This window comes from Loxodonta africana, chromosome 5 (genome assembly GCF_030014295.1).
Source record: "Loxodonta africana isolate mLoxAfr1 chromosome 5, mLoxAfr1.hap2, whole genome shotgun sequence".
Classification (NCBI taxonomy): domain Eukaryota; kingdom Metazoa; phylum Chordata; class Mammalia; order Proboscidea; family Elephantidae; genus Loxodonta; species Loxodonta africana.
Genome location: NC_087346.1, coordinates 83,785,621 through 83,807,867, shown reverse-complemented (window position 1 = coordinate 83,807,867; position 22,247 = coordinate 83,785,621). Strand labels below are relative to the sequence as shown.

General features: G+C 38.1%; 1 protein-coding gene across 3 annotated transcripts in view; it reads left to right on the top strand.

Annotated features, from left to right (window-relative positions):
- The window catches only part of SLC4A4 (solute carrier family 4 member 4), a 392,825-nt gene that overhangs the window by 270,349 nt on the left and 100,229 nt on the right, over positions 1-22,247 (top strand). For all 3 annotated transcript variants that reach the window (XM_064285722.1, XM_064285721.1, XM_064285720.1), the window contains 3 exons: positions 5,300-5,454; positions 6,289-6,402; positions 8,547-8,721. In XM_064285722.1, the coding sequence (XP_064141792.1) occupies positions 5,300-5,454; positions 6,289-6,402; positions 8,547-8,721 (444 nt within the window). The remainder of the gene's footprint in view (positions 1-5,299; positions 5,455-6,288; positions 6,403-8,546; positions 8,722-22,247) is intronic.

Here is a 22,247-nt window from a genome sequence, read left to right as displayed (position 1 = left end):
ATTTAGTATATTCATTCTGGGATTCAAGTGTCCATATACTGTATTGTTTCAGAAATGTTGGATTCTATAGGAAAATAATGCACAACAAAATAGATAATACTTTTTTTTCTTAGGTATCAGAAATTACATGTTTTTGTGATGTCCTTATCTTGTGGGAAAGAATGATAGAAATACTAAAATGCATTAGCAGTCGTTAACTGCAGAGTGTGTAGCACTTTGGGTTATAGCCTTACTAACTCTCATAGTAGTTCAAATGTTATAACACCCATTTTAGGTATGGTAAATCTCAGAAATAGTATTAGAATACATGGTCACTGATGTCTGCTTCTGTGTCTAATTTAGTTATTTTTCCAATTTTTTTACTCTATTTGCCAGTTTTGCCAGGTGTAAAGTGGAGAAAAGAATACTTTTCTCTTTAGTTGTAGATATTTATTTGATGGTTTCATTATCCTGTGACTGAGAGCATTGAAGAATAGCTATGCTATTTTTTTCCCCACTTAATGGGACTGAGCATCTCAGTGAGTTCATTTATTTATATGTTTGTGTATGTATATATATGTATTTTTTTAATTCTTCCTCCTATGATGTATCAATTAGAAATGCTTTAGGCTGTGACAGAATGTCTGACTTACAGTGGTTTAAACAATTTTGGGGTTTACCTTTCTCACATAAAAAGAAGTTTGGAGGTAGGTGGTTTCTGAAGTTGGTTCAATGTAACTATTTAATGATAAATCAAGAACCTAGGCTCCTGCTTCATGTCTTAAGATTGCTGTTAAGGTTAGCCTCAGGCTTTACATCTATTCAAAGCAGAAAGAGGAGATGAGGTGACATTAGTTGTGTCTGTCTCTTTTATCAGGTATTCTAGAGCTTTCCCAGGCAACCTTTTTCTTCTGTCTTATTGATCAGACATGTCAATCCTTATCTGCAGGTGAGACTGGGAAAGTAACTCTCTTGATTTTCCAGTCTCTGTTTTTTGTAGTGGAAGGCCCCACATGTCTGTCAGTTTTTTGTACTGTGGTGGCTTGCATGTTGTTGTGATGCTGAAAGCTATGCCACTGGTATTTCAAATTCTAGCAGGGTCGCACATGGTGGACAGATTTCATTGGAACTTCCAGACTAAGACAGACTAGGAAAAAGGACTTACTGGTCTGCTTCTGAAAAAAGTGGCCTGTGAAACCTTATGAATAGCAGCAAGACATTTCCTGGTATAGTGCCAGAAGATGAGCCCCTCAGGTTGGAAGGGACTTGAAATATAACTAGTCAAGAGCAGCCTCCTCAAAGTAGAGTCAGCCCTAATGACATGGACGGAGTCAAGCTTTCCGGACTTTCATTTGCTGATGTGGCATGACTAAAAATGAGAGTAAATAGCTGCAAACATCCATTTATAATCGGAACATGGGATGTACGAAGCACGAATTTAGGAAAATTAGAAATCATCAAAAATGAAATGGAATGCATAAACATCGATATCCGAGGCATTAGTGAGCTAAAATGGACTGGCATTGGAAATTTTGAATCAGACAATCAAGTAGCCTACTATGCCAGGAATGGCAAATTGAAGAGGAATGGCATCACATTCACTGTCAAAAAGAACATTTCAAGATATAACCTGAAATACAGTGATGTCAGTGATAGGATAATATTCATATGCCTACAAGGAAGACCAGTTAATACGACTGTTATTGAAATGTACGTGCCAACCACAAATGCCAAAGATGAGGAAGTTGAAGTTTGAAATTGATCAAACATGCAATCAGGATGCATTGACAATTACTGGTATTTGGCATGCAGAAGTTGGAAACAAAGAAGAATGTTCAATAGTTGGAAAATACGGCCTTGGTGATAAAAAAGACACCAGATATTGCATGATAGAACTTTGCAAGTCCAGTGACTTCTTAATTGCAAATACCTTTTTCGGCAACATGGATGGTGACTATACGCATGGTCCTCGCCAGATGGAATACACAGGAATCCAATGGACTACATTTATGGAAAGAGACAGTGGAAAAGCTCATTATCATCAGTCAGAAGAGGGCCAGGGGCCAACTGTGAAACAGACCATCAATTGCTCATATGCAAGTTCAAGCTGAAACTGAAGAAAATCAGAGCAAGTCCAGGAAAGCTAAAATATGATCTTGAGTATATCCCACCTGAATTTAGAGACCATACCAAGAATAGATTTGATGCTCTGAACACTAATGTCTGAAGATCAGATGGTAGAATGACATCAAGAACATCATACATGAAGAAAGCAAAAGGTCATTAAAAAGACAAGAAAGAAAAGACCAAAATGGCTGTCAGGAGAGACTCTGAAACTTGCTGTTGAATACAGAGTAGCTAAAGTGAAGGGAAGAAATAATGAAGTAAAAGAGCTGTTCAGCTGTTCAGAAGATCTCAAAGGACAGCTGGAGAAGACAAAGTATTTTAATTAAATGTGCAAATACCTGGAGTTAGAAAACCAAAAGGGAAGAACACACTCAGCATTTCTCAAGCTAAAAGAACTGAGGAAAAAATTCAAGCCTCAAGTTGCAGTATTGAATGACACGGGAAGTATCAAAAGAAGATGGAAGGAATACATAGAGTCATTGTACCAAAAAGAATTGGTTGAGGTTCAGACATTTCAGGAGGTAGCATATAATCAAGAACCAATGGTACTTAAGGAGGAAGTTCAAGCTGCACTGAAAGGAATGGCAAAAAGCAAATCAGAATACCAATTCAGATGTTTTAACAAATGGATGCAGCGCAGGAGGTGTTTACTTATCTATGTCAAGAAATTTGGAAGACAGGTTCCTGGCTAACCAACCAGAAAAGATCCATATTTATGCCCATTCCAAAGGAAGGTGATCCAACAGAATGTGTAAATTATCAAACAATATCAATATCACACAGAAGTAAAATTTTGCTGCCAATCATTCAAAAGCTGTTGGAGCAGTACCTTGACCTGGAACTGCCAGAAGTTCAAGTCAGATTCAGAAAAGGATGTAGAAGGAGGACTATCACTGCTGATGTCAGGTGGATCTTGGCTGAAAGCAGAGAATACCAGAATGATGTTTACCTGTGTTTTATTGACTATGCAAAGGCATTCGACTGGGTGAATCATAACAAATTATGGATAACATTTCAAAGAATGGGAATTCCAGAACCCTTAACTGTGCTCACGAGGAATCTGTACATAGACCAAGAGGCAGTCATTCGAACAGAACAAGGGATACTGCACGGTTTAAAATCAGGAAAGGTGTGCTCCAGGATTGTATCCTTTCACCATACTTATTCAGTCTAATGCCACTTTCCGTGTTCTTCTTCGTATAGCTGGGCTATACGAAGAAGAAGGTGGCATCAGGATTGAAGGAGGTTGCATTTACAACCTGTGATATGTAGGTTACACAACCTTGCTTGCCGATAGTGAAGAGGACCTGAAGCACTTACTGATGAAGATCTAAGACTACAGCCTTCAGTATGGATTGCATCTCAACATAAAGAAAACAAAAATCCTCACACCTAGACCAATAAGCAACATCATGATAAATGGAGAAAGTATTGAAGTTGTCAAGGATTTCATTTTACTTGGATCTACAAATAATGCCCATGGAAGCAGCAGTCAAGAAATCAAATGATGTTTTTTCATCGGGCAAATCTGCTGCAAATGACCTCTTTAAAGTGTTAAAAAGCAAAGATGTCACTTTGGGGACTAATATATACCTGACTCAAGCTATGGTATTTTCAGTTGTCTCATATGCATGTGAAAGCTGGACGATGAATAAGGAAGACTGAAGAAGGATTGATGCCTTTGAATTACAGTGTTCACGAAGAATATTGAATATTCCATGGTCTTCCAGAAGAATGTACTCATCTGTCTTGGAAGAAGTCAGCCAGAATACTCCTTAGAGGCAAGGATGGAAAGACTTCATCTTACATTCTTTAGACATGTTGTCAGGAGGGACCAGTCTCTGGAGAAGGACATCATACTTGGTAAAGTAGAGGGTCAGTGAAAGAGAGGAAGACTCTCAATGAAGACGGACTGACACAGTGGCTGCAACAATGAGCTGAAGTATAACGATGGTTGTGAGAATGGCACAGGATCAGGCGGGCAGTGTTTCATTCTGTTGTACATGAGGACGCTGTGGTTCAGAACTGACTTAATGGCACCTAGCAACACCTAATAGCAACATAGTGGGAGGAAGCCAGGAAAAATGAAGTTGAAGGTGGTTGTGTACACCACAAATGATACACGGATGCTTTGTATTGCCTTTCAACTCCACAACCCTCTACTCATTAATTCTATTTGTTTAAAAATTCTTGTCAAGAAAAGTTGATTTAGTAATAATTGTTAAGAATAGATAAAGGTTCTCTTCTGGTGACTAAAGAATTTTACTTACGAAGTATGAGAGTTGGGTTATATGTATAGAACTTTCAGATCAACGGCTAGGTTAAAGGAATGAAACAATTGATGAAGAGGTTTATGTATATCCTAGAAGCTCTGTGGAGGTACCTAAAAAGAATGAAGTGTTTGCTACCTTGGATTCTTTAGTTGCTGCTTTACCTAAAGGACAGGAGCCCTGGTGATGCAGTGGTTAAAGCACTTGGCTGGTAACTGAAAGGTCAGTGTTTAAACCCACCAGCCACTCTGCTGGAGAAAGATGTAGCAGTCTGCTTGTGTAAAGCTTTACGTCCTTGGAAACCCCATGGGGGCAGTTCTACTCTGTCCTGTGTTTTATCAATTAGAATGGACTCAATGGCTGTGGGTTGGGTTTTGGCTTACCTAAAGATGGACAGATGATCACCTATTAAAAATTCTTCACTTTCTGTGTTGCTGATATAACCCAATTTTTCTTTCTTTAATCATTAACATCAACTACGTGTTTTAGAGCTGCAGTGCTTGGATTTTAACCTGATCTTAGCACTCAGCTTGAACTTTTTCTTCTTGATTTACTAGCAATTGTTTGTCCCAGTAGTTTCTATTTAGGGAAATGACTTTTCAGTATATTTCTCCAGAGCGTTTTCATTTGGCTTCCGTAGCAACTGTATTGGTTATGATACATACCAGCGGGAGATGAAAGACAATATTGTTTAACAGTATTGATAGAAGAAAAGCATAGCTGTTTTCTTAAACCTCTACTCATAATCCTTGGGATTATAATTTGAACATTTAAATATATTGGGATACAATGAATAATAGGAAATATGGCAGCATAGCTATGGCAATATTACAGTGGATTACAAACGGAATTATTCAGGCTTGACATAGTGTTAGGCATATAGACAGTTCTCTTGTTAGAACTGCATATCTCTTATTCTTTAGGTGTTCCATGACATTGCTTATAAAGCAAAAGACAGGCAGGACCTGATTGCTGGCATTGACGAGTTCCTGGATGAAGTCATTGTCCTTCCTCCTGGGGAATGGGATCCAGCAATCAGGATAGAGCCTCCTAAGAGTCTTCCATCATCTGACAAAAGGTAAATTATCAGGTAGTTGGAATTTTCAGTTGCTGAAACATCCCCGGGAAGAGGGTTATGTTTGGAGGAAGAAGTGGGATTGGGTTACTGCTCTCATATTTTCAGGTTCCCATTTTACTGGATATATTATCTCAAGCAAATCACATATATGCCTTGGTTCCACATTCTCTTGACATGTAAAATGGATGTGATGTTCTTCAGTGATTATAAATTAGACATCTCAGATTATGAATTTGAAATGCATCACAGAGACTCCGTGGGGGATGTTCTGGCAACTCTCTGTACATGTTATTGTTGTTGTTAGGTGCCATTGAGTCGATTTCATAGCAACCCTATGTGACAGAGTAGAACTGCCCTGTAGGGTTTTTCGGCTGTAATCTTTTTGGGAGCAGATCTCCAGGCCTTTCTCCTATGAAACCACTGGGTAGGTTCAAACTACCAACATTTTGGTTAGCAGTTTAACACTTAACCATTACTCCCTGTATGTGTGGAAGGATCAGTTTACTCAAGATGAGTCCTTATAGATTGAAAAGTTTAAGAAATTGAGTGAGATTGTGGAGGTGAAGCCATTTTATTGAAGTCTATTATTTCCCAGGTGAAACAGTTTTCCGCTTTTACAATACACAATTTGTTCAACTTTTCTGTTCCTCTAGTCATTTGTCTTGGTTCTAAATATAACACTTTAAGCATAGTCTGTTAGGATAGCAGAAAAAAATAATCTTTCTGCTAAAGGCTGTTTTTTCCCCATGTCTTCTGTAGCTAGTGCATGGTATAGCTGAGAAGCAGAAGAATGAAATAAACTAATGCTCTCTTGGGCTTGGTTGTCTTGCTCAGAAAGAATATGTACTCAGGTGGAGAGAATGTTCAGATGAATGGGGACACGCCCCATGATGGAGGACATGGCGGAGGAGGTCATGGGGATTGTGAAGAACTGAAGCGAACTGGACGGTAACTGATGGACCCTTTGTCATTTCTGCCGAGGCCCTCCTTATGTTTAAGTTGCATCTCATGTTTCTCTCAGGATTTTATTCACTGATTTGTTCATTTATTATCCAAAAAAGTTTTATAGTATACCAGTTAGCTCCAGGCACTGGGGATAGAGCAGTGAACTAAAGAGAACCCCCTGCCCTTATGGAATTTACTTTGAAATTGTGGGAGATAAATAATAAACAAACAAAATAAATGTGATGGTTTTATGGGAAAAAAATAAGCAGAAATAGAAGTTTTACAATGATAGAGAGTTATTAAAATTTTGGTTAGAGTGGCAAAGAAGGCCTTACAGAGAAGGTGACTTTTTAGGTAAGCCCTGAAGGAGATGGGAGACAGACATGTAGATAGATACAGAGGCAGAGAAGAGTATTCCAAGTAGAGGGGACAGCAGCCCAGTGTGCCTCCTGTGTGTGGGTGTGGTGGGCTTGGAGTGAGAGAGAGTGAGTATTAGAGGGTTGAGAATGCCTGAATGTGTGTGATGGGAGAACTGAATGATGTGCCAGTCTTCCTCACTTGGCTTTCATGATTCCATCTCTTCCTGTATGTTTACCTAGGAGTAAGTTACATGTTATAGAAATAAGCAAATCACAGGTAGGTCACTTTTCTGTCTTCTTAGTTGGCAGTTGGAGATTCAGAGTTCCCAGATTGCTTTGGCTAAATTTCTTTTCATGGTAATTCTTCTTTTTACACTACCAAGTTCTCCATTTTGTTTCGAGTGAAGTAAAACTTTAAGTAGGATACTCATTTTAGGAAGGGATGGCTTTTTTGTAAACAGTGTATGTATTTTTTGTTTTTTTGAAAACACAGGAAGTATGACATTTAATATGCAGTTGAATTTGAACTAAATAATTTTTTTCCCCTGCTAACCCACTCGGATTTCTTTCCCAAACTGGAGAAAATTTCTTCCTTCCTTTTTTTTCCTTCTTTTTAAAGAATAGAGAGCATAACCCACTCCCCCTCTTATTTTTTGAATAGTTCTTTACAAACTCTTACCATTAGGAATATCCTTTCCAACAGAACTAAGTTATAGGATTTAATTTTCTTACTTAATCACGATTTAATTTCTATTTCTGCTTTCATACATGCATTAGATACATGAAGTATGTCCAGAACCAAGGCTCTGTGCTTACCAAGACAACTGAAATAGGGCACTGGCACTGGGGCGGAGCTTGGTTCCAGTGGTGACCTGGACAGACAGATAATCCTGGTAAAGTGTGATAGTCTATAGTGGAAGTCTGAGTGGAGAGTCAAGACTTCAGGGAGTGTTGAGCTCTGAGAGAGCATTCTAGGCAGAAGAAATGACACGGGGAAGGCTGAGATGTGAGATTTGGCTGAGAAAGGGAGGATTGAGTAAGGTGTAGGATGAGTAAGGTTGCTCAGCTTGCAGAGCTGCACTGCACACCTGCCTGGCTCTGTCCCGCAGTTTCTTCAGGTCCTCACTCGAAAGTCACTTTCTCAGAAGGCCTGCTCCGGCCGCCCTATCTAAAACTTCAGTCACCACTCCTCCAGCACTTCATAACTCTCTTCCCCATATTATATTTTTTCCCTGATTTTTATCACTGTGTATTTTACCTCTTTATCTTGTTTATTGCCTGTCCCTGTCACAAGAAGTAAACTCCACAAGGGCAGGGATTTTTGCCTGAGTTGTTCGCCACCGTATCTCCAACACCCAGAAGGTGCTGGGTGCATCACAGGTGTTGAGTAAACATTTGTGGAATGACTGGATGACTGAATGAATGGGGATGGAAAGGAGACTACGGCAAGATTATAAAGAGCCTGAAAAGATCTGCTCACATGTTTGGACGTTTATCTTTAGGCGGTGAGAAAATTTAGCTCATTAACACTGAACACTCTCATCTGAAGACCAACTGGCTGGTCTTTGGAGGGAATGTGACACCTAATTTCTTGACCACAAAAGCGAGTGATAGAAAAAAATTTACTCCTCTGCAGATTCCAGGTTTCATCTTAAGTGGTCGAATAGTATCTTGCCATGGATTCAAGCATTTTAAGCACAAATTCTTTTTGGTTTAGCAAGTTATCTTTTGGTTAATTTGAGGGTAATTTATTGTACGTTGTCACATATTTGCTTTCTCCCTGCCCAGGTTCTGTGGTGGACTAATTAAGGACATAAAGAGGAAAGCACCATTTTTTGCCAGTGATTTTTATGATGCTTTAAATATTCAGGCCCTTTCAGCAATTCTCTTCATTTATCTGGCGACTGTAACTAATGCTATCACTTTTGGAGGACTGCTCGGGGATGCCACTGAAAACATGCAGGTGGGTATGGCTTTGGGGAGGACACAAAGAGTACGGCCCAGATTGCCATCCTCACCCCTACAGCTCAGTTAGAAGCAGATGGCCTTTCAGTTACTCAGCGTGAGTTTCCTTCTTTTGCTGGATGCTGCATTTTGCTTTGCTTCTGGCCTGCTGCTGTATTTCTAGCGTTTTAGTAATTATAAAAATAGCTTGATGAAATCTGGCTTGAGTCACAAGTGGGGAGAAAAAAAAAAGGGGGAAGGAAATAAGTATATAAAATTCTATTTGGGCAAAAGCATATCAGCTGCTTTAATTTTGTGCAGTGCACAAGACTGGGCTCTTCCACTATTTGGAATATATGGACTGTATACTGTTAAATTTTATGATCCTACTCTTTTCGGGAATGCATGATTAGCTCCATTTTACACATGAGCCAATAGACTCATCCAAAAATTGAGTGATTTTTGTCAAGGCTGGGTTTCCATATCTGCAGGTAGATGTTTTGCCTATACCTGCAACTGCCTCTCCTTAGGCTGTAAAGATGAATGACTTGTTTTGTATTTTGTATGAACCAGAATTTGTTGGTTACTTAGCAGCTGGCATTTGCCTTCTTTTGCATCAATAATAGACAGCTTTGGGATAGAAAAGATCTTTTAGATACCCAGAAAAATATGGAAAAGCAACTTTTAGTTGATCTAGTTTTTTTTTTTTGTCATTTAAAAAAGAGCCCTGGTTATGCAATGGTTAATCGCTCGGTTGCTAACCAAAAGGTTGGCAGTTTGAACTCACCAGCCACTCCCTGGGAGAAAGACATTTCATTCTGCTTCTGTAGAGGTTACAGCCTTGGAAACCCTATGGGGCAGTTCTACTCTGTCCTGTAGGGTTGCTATGAGTCAAATCGACTCGACAGCAGCAAGGTTAGTCATTTTAAAGAAATAGGCATTACGTTAGGTGCTGAATACAGAGTAGTGAATTTAGCTGATATTTTTATGAAAGTCAGATTTGAGCCCTTTTCAAACTCTGACCTCCTACTTTACTACTTATTACTTTTTAACCTGTATGCCATTCATAAGTAACCAGCCAGTTTATTAAAAAAAAAAAAAGCAGCTGATTCCAAAGGATTGCTTTTCTTCCACTGCTATTTTCTTTCCTAGGCTCAGTCACATTCCAGGTTTCCGCCTAAACACAAAAATGAAGTGGAGAGTATCTATAATATCTGTGTTGACCAAGTAAAAAGGGAAAAATTAAAAATTATATTTTAGTTTAAGTGCCCTTTTGTGTTTTAGCCTTTATCAATAGCTGTATAACATATTACCCCAAATATAGAAGCTTAAAACAACCGTTATAATATTATCTCTTATGGTTTTAGGGGTTGATGGGCTCAGCTAGGTGGTTCTAGCATTGGTCCTCATGAGGCTGGAGTCATCTGAGGGCTTCTTTACTCACTTGTCCAGCTCCTGGTCTGGAATATCTGGGCCAGCTGGGGTATTGTTGAACATCTCGCTCTCGACATGACTTTACCGTGTGGCTAATTTGGGCTTTCTCACGGCATGGCTGTCATAGGGTAGTAGGGTTTACATGGTGTCTGGCTTCTATTGAGCAAGTGTTCCAAGAGAGCAAGGGGGAATTTGCAAGGCCTGTTTTCACTTAGCCTCAGAAATGAGAAAGCATCGCTTGTTCCGTATTGTTTGGTCAAACACTGGAGGACCAGTTTGGAGGCTGGCTATCACAGGCCTCCTCCTATTCCATATAGGTTTGTTGTAAAATTACTTTCAAGTAATGTGTATTTTGGAACACAGTTCATTTTCATATTACAAAAATCCTGGTTTATAGTATATAGGTAGATAACATTTTATCATACTCTATTATCCTGATATTGTGTTGTACTAAAATATTATCAAATCTTTATTATTTAATAGAAACCACAATTAAAAACATTAAAAAATTTTAGCCACGTGACAGACTTCTCACAAGCAAGTGGTTTATGACCCATTCCTGCAAACATCATTAGTCTTTTCTGGTTTGCACCAAATTAGATGGACATAGCATTGGATAATAATATAAAGTACAGACAACCTGGATAACCGAATAAATATACTTGGATAAATTCAGAAGGATCACTGCAAGGGAATTTTTCCCAAAGCAAAACCACAAAAATAGAGTGATGGGTCTGACATGGTAGAAACCTATCTGCGGTCATGTTACTTGATGGATTTAAGCCAGTAGTGTTGGACTGTAGCTACACAGAGTATGTATGATGCTGCTACTGTATGTAGAAGTAGTGTTGTGTATGTTGTTGTTATGTGCCGTTGAGCAACCCTATATGGCAGAGTTGTACTACCCGGTAGAGTTTCCTAGGCTTTAATCTTTATGGGAGCAGATCACCAGGTCTTTTCTCTCATGGAGCCACTGGTGGATTCGAACTACTGACCTTTCAGTTAACAACTTACCATTGAACCACAGGGCTCCTTAGTTTTTTGTATTTTGGAACCATGAAATGATTATGTTTGTTACATTCTTCATTGACTCTACATTTGTTGGCTCATTGTTCTACAGATGAGCCATATTATAGAGAATTTGAATACCGTGTAGTTAAAACTGATTGGAATATTTGAAATGTAGCACCCCTGAAGAAAAACTAACTGTACTGTATTCAGTCAGCACAGGGAACGGATTGCATGCTTAAATGGCTGCAGGGGCCAGACGCCAAAAAAAACCCCAAAAATAGTTGCCATTGAGTCGCTTCTGACTAATGGCAACCTCATGTGTGTCAGAGTAGAACTACTCTCCACAGGGTTTCTAATTGGTGATATTTTGGAAGTAGATTGCCAGGCCTTTCTTCTGAGGTGCCTCTGGGTAGATTTGGACCTCTAATCTTTTGGTTAGCAGCTAAGTGCCTTAACTCTTTGTACCACACAGGGATTCTTCAGGGGCCAGGCAGGCCAAACCAATGAGAAAAGAGGGTCGGGTGGGGACTATGGTGACTCCTGAGAGTCCATGCGCCATCGGAAGGCATCATTTGCCACCCAGTCATGCTTGTTCCCATGTGAGTGTGCATCCAGTTTTGTTTCATTTTTTGATTTTCAAAGAAAGGCTGAAAATTCAAATCTTAAGTGAAATCTGGTGGCTTTTAAGTACCGATGACTGATGAACATTTTAAAGATAGCAGTGTGCTGGCCAAAGAACACACATCAGTGTGTTACCAGTTAGAGACCGACAGCATGGGTAGTAGAAGCGTGGTAGGGTGCATACAGTCATGAAGTTTATGAAAAGGATGTCCCCCCCACACTTTTTTTTTTCTCATTGATGAGACAAGAATGAAAAAAATTAGATTGTAACAGTGATGTCAGTAATAGATTTGTAATAAAACCTGATACATAATCAAATCAAGAAGTTATTCTTCATCCAAATGCTTGGCATAACGAGTAATGAAAATAGATCTTTTAAGAAAACAAGTAGAAAAGAAAGCACTGGAGTAGTTCCCTAAGGCCCACAGTAAGAAGATAAATCAGGCAGCCACGTATTAAGAAAATGTAAGAAAGCTGCGATTAATAAGGTAATATAGGCTTTTGAGGGGCAGTGGTAGAATTCTTGCCTACCATGCAGGAAGTTTGGGTCTGTTGAAGTCTTTTGGTGGTCCTTCTTATGTGAATTAATTTCTATATCAATGAGTTCTTGGGAAAGCACAGGACTTTGTGTAGCATGTAGTCACATGGTTACTTTTCTTCTTTGTAATAAATGACATGAGGAGGGTCGTGCTGGTTGAGTAAGCTTCAGAAGAAAGATAAATGCTTTAAGTGAGCCAAGACTTTTTGCGGGATGTTACTCTGAGAATTGACTAAATTCAAAGTAATTCAAATCCATGAGGTTATTTGCCAGACGTAGTTATTCAATGGATTTTTAAATCTCCATCTACAATTCCGAGGAAATTAAGGATTCATTACTGTTCTCAAAAGTTTCTCTGAATAAAAATATTGAAAGACATTTGTTTCTCATTCCTGATGCCTTTTTCCTTTAAGAAATGTATTGGTCAAGTCCTCTTACTGAACTACAATTTGGTATGCCTATGAGTCACTGGAGCCCTGGGAGCACAATGATTAAAGCACTCAGCTGCTAACCAACAAGATCAGCGGTTCCAACCCACTAGCTACACAGTGAGAAGGATGTGGCAGTCTGCTTCCATAAAATATGTATTGTCTGAAACCCTATGGGGGCAGTTCTACTCTGTTTTATAGGTGTCATGGATTGAATTGTGTCCCCCAAAAATATCTGTCGACTTAGCTGGGCCTTGAGTCCCAGTATTGTGTGATTGTCCAGCATTTCATGTGATTTTCCTATGTTTTGTAAATCCTATCACTATGATGAAATCAGATGGACTAGTGGCAGTTATATTGATGAGATATACAAGATTAGATAGAGTCTTAAGCCAATCTCTTTGAGATATAGAAGAGAGAAGCAAGCAGAGAGACATGGGGACCTCATATCACCAAGAAAGCAGCGGTGGGAGCAGAGCGTGTCCTATGGACCTGAGGTTCCTGCGCTGAGATGCTCCAGACTAAGGGAAGACTGATGACAAGGACCTTCCTCCTGAGCCCACAGAGAGAGAAAGGCTTCCTCTGGATCCGGTGCCCGGAATTCAGGCTTCTAGCCTACTGGACTGTGAGAGAATAAGCTTCTCTTTGTTAAGCTATCCGCTTGTGGTATTTATGTTATAGCAGCACTAGATAACCAAGACAATAAGGTCACTATAAGTCGGAAATGACTCGATGGCAGTGGGTGGGTTATGAGTCACTGTGGGTGGCAGAAACACTGAGAGACATAAAAAAAAAGAGGCATAGAAACTAATAATTGTTAGTGTATATATTTGTTAAACTGAACAGTCGATTATAAAGTTCTTTGGGTGGAATAATGCTGTTAGTAAATGGATTTATGTTTCTAAACACTGGGCTTATAGATCCAAAATAATATGTATAAGTAGAAATTGATTACCACATGCACACACACACTCAACACAGTTCCCATGTATTCTAGTAATTTTATGTATTTTCTAGTAATCCTCCATATGAAAATTTTTATATATGAAAAATTCTACATATAGTCATTGCATTAGGTTTTCTCGCAATGATAGGTGACATAGATTGGTATAATTTTAACTTCTGTAAGAAGCAGGAATAAGGTGGTTTACTATGTTGAATAGTAATCATGACTGAAAAGGTATGTACTGTAATGTACAGAAGTTTTGATGGTCTGGCACCAGAAGGTCTTCTTGACTTGGCATCAGAATGACAAAAATATTTCATAGATTTGATGCTAAGGCCTAGATCATTTTACAAGTCTACAGCAGAGGTTGATTCATTCCTTTACCAGTTTTGAGTGTCTCCTACTATGTGCCAGGCACTATTTAAAGTGCTAGGAATATAGATAAGTGAGCAAAATAGATAAAAATCTCTATGGTATTTACAGCCTAGGGTGTTCCCATGCCCCCAAGAGATACCAGTAGTGGTATGTAGTGGGCTTACTTAGGGAATGAAGTCTTCTGGCTTCATTTGACTTTGCAAATACTAGACCAAGACTAGGCAGAAAAACAGCGGCAAAGCCTGGAATAATCAGCAGTTGTAGCACATGCTTTCGTAAATGTGGTGGTGGGTTATTAAAGGTGCATGCAGTTCAAATGAGTCAACTAAGAACAGTGTCTTTGCCTTTAAAGGCAGGCAGCTCAGAGGTGGTTCACATAGGGCCTTTATTGTCAGGCTACAAATAGACATGGGTGCTGGGTAGAAACATGTTGTGAAAACACAGATGAGTCATTGCACTGCTGTTGTCTAAGCAAACTCTTCTGCCAGCTTCTGTTCACAAGGTCTTACCTGCTCATAGACAGAAATCTACATTTAAGTGTCTATTTCAGAGATGAAATATATGTACTATCAGTAAAAAAGAAAAAAACAACAAAAACCTTGTCCTCGTTAGAAGCAGATCTTGGGAGCTATGTGGATCATTTCCCATGGAACTATATTCAGAATAAAATATAGTGATGGCTCCAAGTAGAATTCAAATTATGATGGCAATGTAGATGCCTGTATGAATTCCCCAACTTGGCATAGACACTTTGACCATCAGATTGCTCTGAAAGGACTCTGGGGATTACAAAATGGCTTCCTTGTTAAGTGTGGGCAGTAGAATTTTTGCTTGGGCTTCTGGGAGACACTAATCCACTTTGCCAAGAATTGAGTCATTTAGGATCCAGCCTGGATTGTGGTGGTTTCTGTTCCTAGAGCTCAACATCAAAGATCTAGAGTGTATACTTTTTTTGAGGTCCGAGAATTGTGCAATACACTCATTGTCCTTTTCAGTAAGACCCACTGGTCCCTCTGCTATACTACTAAGTAAACAAAGGCTTTGTGGCCTCACTCTCCTAAAATGGAGAAAATATTGAAGTTGTCAAGGATTTTATTTTACTTGGATTCACAGTCAACGCCTATGGAAGCAGCAGTCAAGAAATCAAGCAACATATTGCATTGGGCAAATCTGCTGAAAAAGACCTCCTTAGCGTTAAAAAGCAAAGATATCACTTTGAGGATTAAGGTGCGCCTGACCCAAGCCATGGTATCTTCCATCACTTCATACGCTTGTGAAAGCTAGACAATGAATAAGGAAGATAAAAGAAGAATTGTTGCATTTGAATTATGGTATTGACGAAGAATATTGAATATACCATGGGCTGCCAGAAGAATGAACAAATCTGTCTTGGAAAAAGTACAGCCAGAATGCTCCCTAGAAGTGAGGATGGTGAGACTTTGTCTCACGTACTTTGGACATGTTATCAGGAGGGACCAGTCCCTGGAGAAGGACATCATGCTTAGTAAAGTAAAGAGTTGGTGAAAAAGAGGAAGCCCCTCAATGAGATGGCTTGGCACAGTGGCTGCAACAATGGGCTGAAACAGCAATGGTTGTTAGGATGGGGCAGGGGCAGGGGCAGGGGCAGGGCCAGGCAGCATTTTGTTCTGTCATGCATAGGGGCAAGATGAGTTAGAACCAACTTGAAGGCATCTAACAACAACAACAACATCCTAAAAACATGTCCCTTCCACAACTAAACTGTCATAATGCGTGTTAATTCATTCCATTGTTTTCATATTATTGATTGTCAAGTAGGTATGCTATTTTATTCATTTGTTATTGTTGTTAGTTGCTCTTGAGATACCTCTCACTCATGGTGATTCCATGTACACCAGAACAAAACATTGCCTGGTCCTGCACTATCTTCATGATCACTGGTATGCTTGAGTCCATGGTTGAGGTTACTGTGTATTTTATGTGCCTTCCAACCTAGAGGACTCATCTTCCAGCACTATATCAGACAATACTCTGTTGTGATCCATAGGGTTTTCATTGGCTAATTTTCAGAAGTAGATCACCAGGCTTTTCTTTCCAGTCTGTCTTAAGTTCTGGAAGCTCTGCTGAAACCTGTCCACTATGGGTGACTCTGCTGGCATCCGACATACTGGTGGCATAGCTTCCAGCTTCATAGCAACATGCAAGTCACCACAGCAAGACAGACTGACAGGTGGTGGTCTATCCATTTGGATACTTTAAATTGCTGAATGTTGATAAGTTCATAGTATAAATATATATCTCTAGACATTATTACAATTACATGTTTTTCATTCGAAGTACTGGCTAGAATAGAACCTTTATATCAAACAATCAAGAATTATATAAAGATTACTTAGTCTATAGGCAGGACACTAATATAAGTAACTTTTTTTTTTATCTTCTTTAGCAAGTCTTTGTATTTTTTAAAAATTGTTCTTCCTTGCTTTCTGGAGCATAGAAAAAATTTTTAATTTAAATCTACATTGTTGATTGTGAATGACTGAACACAGTCTAGAATGAAGACTTAGTGAAGAAAGTCATTTTGAATTTTTTTCCAAGAGTAAATATAGTTCTATTTTCATATACCTTTTAGTGAAAGAATACAGCAAGATTTTTAGAATTCTGTGAAATTTGTGTTATTTATGGAACTAACAGAGCACATTTTTAGGGAACTTGTCTCATAATAAGGAACATTTATAGTTGGCATATCCAAATTTGAGGCTTTATTTTAACATACTGCTGTGCTGAGAATATTTCATCAATCCGCTTAAGTTGGAAATGTGTTATTTCTTATTCACATCTGATGTTCCTCAGTAAGACACTTCTTATACAAAGCTTATAATGTGCAATTTATAATTTTAATTTTAAAGCAAATTGATAGGTGTTTGCTGTTTTGAGGACTGTACAATTACTTCAGTTTACCTGAGTGTTATTGCAATTTAATGTCAAAGTGCATTTCCTTCTTGAATTGAAAATGTAAGGCAACATGTTAATATGTACCAGAAGCATATTCCAGTTTCAGAAAGTTGTAGGGTTAATCCAGTAGAATGGTGTGATTAAATGGTTTTGGTAGACAAAAATAAATAAGCCTATTTAGTGAGAAGGTAAGAGGTTCTGCATTGCTTAGTGAGCTCTAAGGAACATTGGCCGTTCCTTCTCCCAGAAAGGGACTTTAATGTTTCATTTTCTGTACAAGTACTGAATTAAACCTATTTAATTGAAGGTCAGTAATTTTGTGACCATAGTTCATTTGCTAGAATCTTTTTTTTTTTTTTTTTTCTGTCTGCAAGGCCTTTGTTCTGTATTTAGTCTACTTTTGCCAGCTCTTTATTTTCTTGATGATCAGAAAATCAGGGTTGGTGATCCCAAATGATGCCAGATTCTAAAATTATTATGTGTTAAACCCAAAAACCAAACCCACTGCTGTCTAGTTGATTCCGACTCGTAGAGACCCTATAGGACAGAGTAGAACTGCACCATAGAGTTTCCAAGGAGTGCCTGCCGGATTCAAACTGCCGACCTCTTGGTTAGCAGCCATAGCACTTAACCACTATGCCACCAGGGTTTCCTATTATGTGTTAGATTGCAGTTATTTTGAAAATAGCTTTATTTATATTTTAATGAGATACAATTATGCACTGTAGAAAAGTAAAAAGAAATACAGAAAAAATACATAGAAGGTAATTTTGCCCTTAAATTCATCGCACAGAAATAACCATTATTAATATTTGCATGAATATATTTCCATACATCTTGCAATACATGTGTGCACAGATAGCTCTATGTATGGATTTTACCTAAATGAGAACACCCTATGTATACACGCCGTTTCATCGCCTGACCTCCCCAGCAGCGTTTCATGAATGTCTTCGCACTACACTGTGCATCTTGACCATCATCTTTAGTGACTGCATCTGCATATACATACGATGCATGCACTTTAATTTATACACTCAATCCCTTTTTAAAACCAAACCCACTGCCATCGAGTCAATGCTGACCCACAGCGACCCTATAGGACAGAGTAGAGCTGCCTCATAGAATTTCCAAGGATCGCCTGGTGGATTCGAACTGCAGACCTTTTGGTTAGCAGCTGAGCTCTTAACCACTATGCCACCAGGGTTTCCAATCCCTTATTAATGGAATTATTTTCAGCTTTTCCCAATTTTTTCTTTTATAAATGGTGCTGTGGTGATTAACTGTATTTTCAGTCTTTGTGATTATCTCTTTAGGGTAAATTCCTTTCAGAATGATTGCAGAATATGCTCATAAAAAAAAAAATCATTATCAAATTTTACTCCACCAAACTTCTATCAATCTATACTTTTATTAGTAATGCACAAGATTGCTCACTCACCCACGCTCTTGCAAAAACGGTTTTTTTCTTCCATCTTTTTGTTTTTGTCTTTCTTTGGGTTGAAAATAATGGTTCATTATTATTTCTTTTTTTTGTGAGAGAGAATATTGTTCCATATTTTGATTGACTACTTATAAACTTCTTTACAAATTGCCTAATATTTTACTTTTGGGGCATTTGTTTTTTTCTCATTGACTTATATATTCTTTGTATAATAAGGATATCTTTGCTTGTCAGAAATATTGCAAATACTTTTTTTCTAGCTCTATCATATGTCCTTTAACCTTATTTATTGTATGATTTCTTTTGCTGTACAGATTTTCGTTTTCATGTAGCAAATATCATTAACCGTCTCCTTCGAAATTTTTTATTTTCATGATACACTTAAAGAGGCCTTTCCCATTCCAAAATAATGTGTGTGTGTGTGTGTATATATGTGTGTTTACTTCATTTATATTTTCATTTAAATTTGTGATCCTTCTGGCATTGATTTTTGTGCAAGATTATAGTGGCATTTGACAATGGGCACTTTAGATAATTTAGACACAGTCGCACACAGTCACAGTCAAAAAAACAAACAAAAAACTGTACAGCCTCCCTGTTTTGCCCTGTCTATTCTATTAGACTTGGAGTTGAAGCTCTTCTGTTAAAGTTTTTGGCTCATACGTTTCCTCCGGCAGGGAGATAATTTGTGTTTCAAGTCTTCTCTCTTTTTCAGTTCCTGCTGGGCAATGGAAACAGGAATCCTGTTTATGACGACAAAGCACTTTAGCCTGAGTGGATGGCAATAAGAATTTGGCAACTGTGATCTGTCAGGACAGACATCACTGATTTATAGACTGTAGCTGCACGGGTGAAATAAAAAATGAGGGTTGTGTATCCAATTTTCTTCCCCGGTGTAGATAAATGCTCTGTGTAACCATTAACAATGCTAGCAGGTGGTTTTTATTTTGAGGGAGGAGGTGAGTTTGTTTGAATTGTTTAGATTAGTGTATCTCAAAGTTAGGCCACATGAAAATCACTTGGGGAACTTTGAAAATGATTGATTCCCCAAGATTCATCCTTAGAGATCTTGTTTTAATTGTTCAGGGTGCAGATAAAGAATCAGAGTTTAAAAAAAAAAAAACAAAAAACCTCCCCAAGTAATTCTTGTGTGATCCAAGTCTCAGAAGCATTGGCTTTGATACTTGCGCCATTTCTCCATTTATTTTTGGTCATTGGCTTGGCGTGCTCTGATGACCTGACATCAGAACTCACCCAGGTAATTCAGATCTGATTTTGTATTGCCAATGGCCAGAGGAGTTAGCTAAGTCATTGTTTTTGGCCTAATTTCAGATGGGAAGACTTATCTAGAGAAATTTAGTCTTACTATTTAACATTCTGCACAGTTCATATAAAGCACCACCAACACCTGCTAAAATTTCTCTTAAAATGGTTGAAAACACTTTAGATTAAATTAGAAAAGAATGAGCTTGAAATATAACAGTAATGTTAGTGAATGCTTTTTTATTTAATATCACCAAAACATTTTAATTTTCAAGTTTTACTGTATTGAAAATTGTCAGAGAGGTAGAAAGTCTTTTCTTTTCTTGAGCAAGTGTGCCACTTTGCCCTGTAGCCTTTACTACTTTTTTTTCTATTAATTTCAAGCATCCTCCCTAGACAGGGCTATAATTATTAATTCAAATAATAAATTCATTAATAAAAGGATGTGAAACAATAAAAGTTGTTCTTCAGTGTTACTTGAAGATGCTCAATTGTAATAATGTCAAACTTGGCAGCATAAATTAAAGATGTTTTGCCACCGTGAACATGCTTGCTTTGCCTTAGCCATGACAATCATGGTGACCCTGGCAGCCGTCACTGCAGTAGCTCAAAGACATAAAATGCTGGTGTTGCAAATCATGGTTGATTTTTTTTTTTTTTAAGTCTTGCTCCTATGGTTTAATATCTTTTATGCCTGATTTTACTATTCTGGAACTTGTGCAGTTTTTCTTGTCTAATTTGAAGAATGGGAACCATCTTTGGTTTAACTTCATTCCCCCAAATAAGCAGAAGGATATTCACAAATTGTTTTGGGTTTTGACCTTATTGCTATAAAATAAAACAAACTTTATTTTATTTATTTATTTTTTTAATAGTTGATTCTCTGTGTTTAATAACACACGGTGTGAAAAGAAGCAACTTTAAGGCTTCTGTTGATTTAGAATTTTCCCTGGGAAATGCTGAGAGGCTTTTTTGGTTTTTTCTTTTTCCCTGGAAGACTAATCTTTGTCTTTTCTTTTCCTGTTACTCCTTTTGAGTTTCTTCCTCTAACTCCTTTCTGTCTTGAAGAAAAAAGCAATAATATTGGCAGGCTGAAAAGAAGGGGCCGAGAAGCAGTGAAGGAAAAGGAACTAACATTTTATTGCTTCTTTACTTTGTATTAGGTTTTGTTTTTATCTCTTTTTATATTCTTATCATCTTATTTAGTCCAAATAATTATCCTGTGAAGTAGATGTTGATTTTACAAAAGAAGGAATTAAGATGTAGAGAGGTTACCCAGCTGGTAACGGGTGGAGCTGAGATTTACACTCTGATATCTTTGACTCCAGGCTATGTGGTTTGTGCTGAGCCAACTGGAAGAGACCTTGGAGATATTTAGTCCAAGCTCCTCATTTTATATAGAAAAAAGTACATGTGTATGTGGTTACTCTTTATTGAAAACTATGTATCAGAGACTATGCTAAGTACTTTGCACACATGATCGGATCTAATGATACTAACCGAATGACGGTAGGGTGGAGAAACTGAGGCATAACGAGGTTAAGTAACTTGCTTAAAGTCATAGATCGAGTAAATTGCACAGTCTAGATTGCCAGCTCTGGACTGTCTTACCTGAGGGTCTATCGCTACACTGTATGGTCTCATTTTTTTTTCTCATACGTGAAGAAACTAAAATTAACAGAGGCGTTCCCAAGATCATCAACTCTCTGGTGGCAGAATGGAGCCTAGACTCAGGATTTTCTTACTGCCCTTCTTCGCTCTTTCTGTATTCCGTAGTGGGCGTTATCTGATCAGAAGTGGGATAAAATGAAAGACCAACCAAAATTGAGCTGGAGCACTTTGTTGCACCTGATTCCGCCATACCTCAGAGCTTAGCTGTCCACATTCTCATGAATTTCTTGGGAGTTCATTCTTCTGAGAAATCAGATGTAGAAGTGTCTTTATGAGTTATGGTTACTAAAAATACACACATCTATGCACTGTTTTCCTTTTCTATACTGAAATTTACTGAATATAATAAATCAGAATAAGGAGTTTCTGATAGTTTACTTTATAAATTGCTTTGAACTCTCATTATAGTTAAATTAAAATTATCCATTGTGCAAGAATATTTTTAAATTTTTGTATTGTGACTTAAAGAGTAACATGTCAAAATGTGATGAAAAGAGATCTTTTCTCAGAAATGCTGGAAGCATCTCTAAGTTTAAGCAAGTTTCCAGTGCGTATATAATAAATCGTCTGTCTCTGTTTCAGAATTGTCAGTAACAGAATGGAAACTGTAGCACTCACTAAATGATCAAGTACTGAAATAAACATAATCTGCCTTTTAACAGTCACATGGCTTCCATAAATCAAAGACGTTTTCTGGAAGAAATTAGTTGTTATCTTTACTGAGTGAGGGACAATGGCTGTTGACTCTGATAGTTAGAGCCTAGTATGTATTTGGGCACTACTTCTTCAGTTCTTTTAGCACTTGCTGAGTGCCTGCAGTGCACATGGAGGAATACTGTAAAGCCTGACGGGGAGATAGAGAAACATGGACAACACCAAA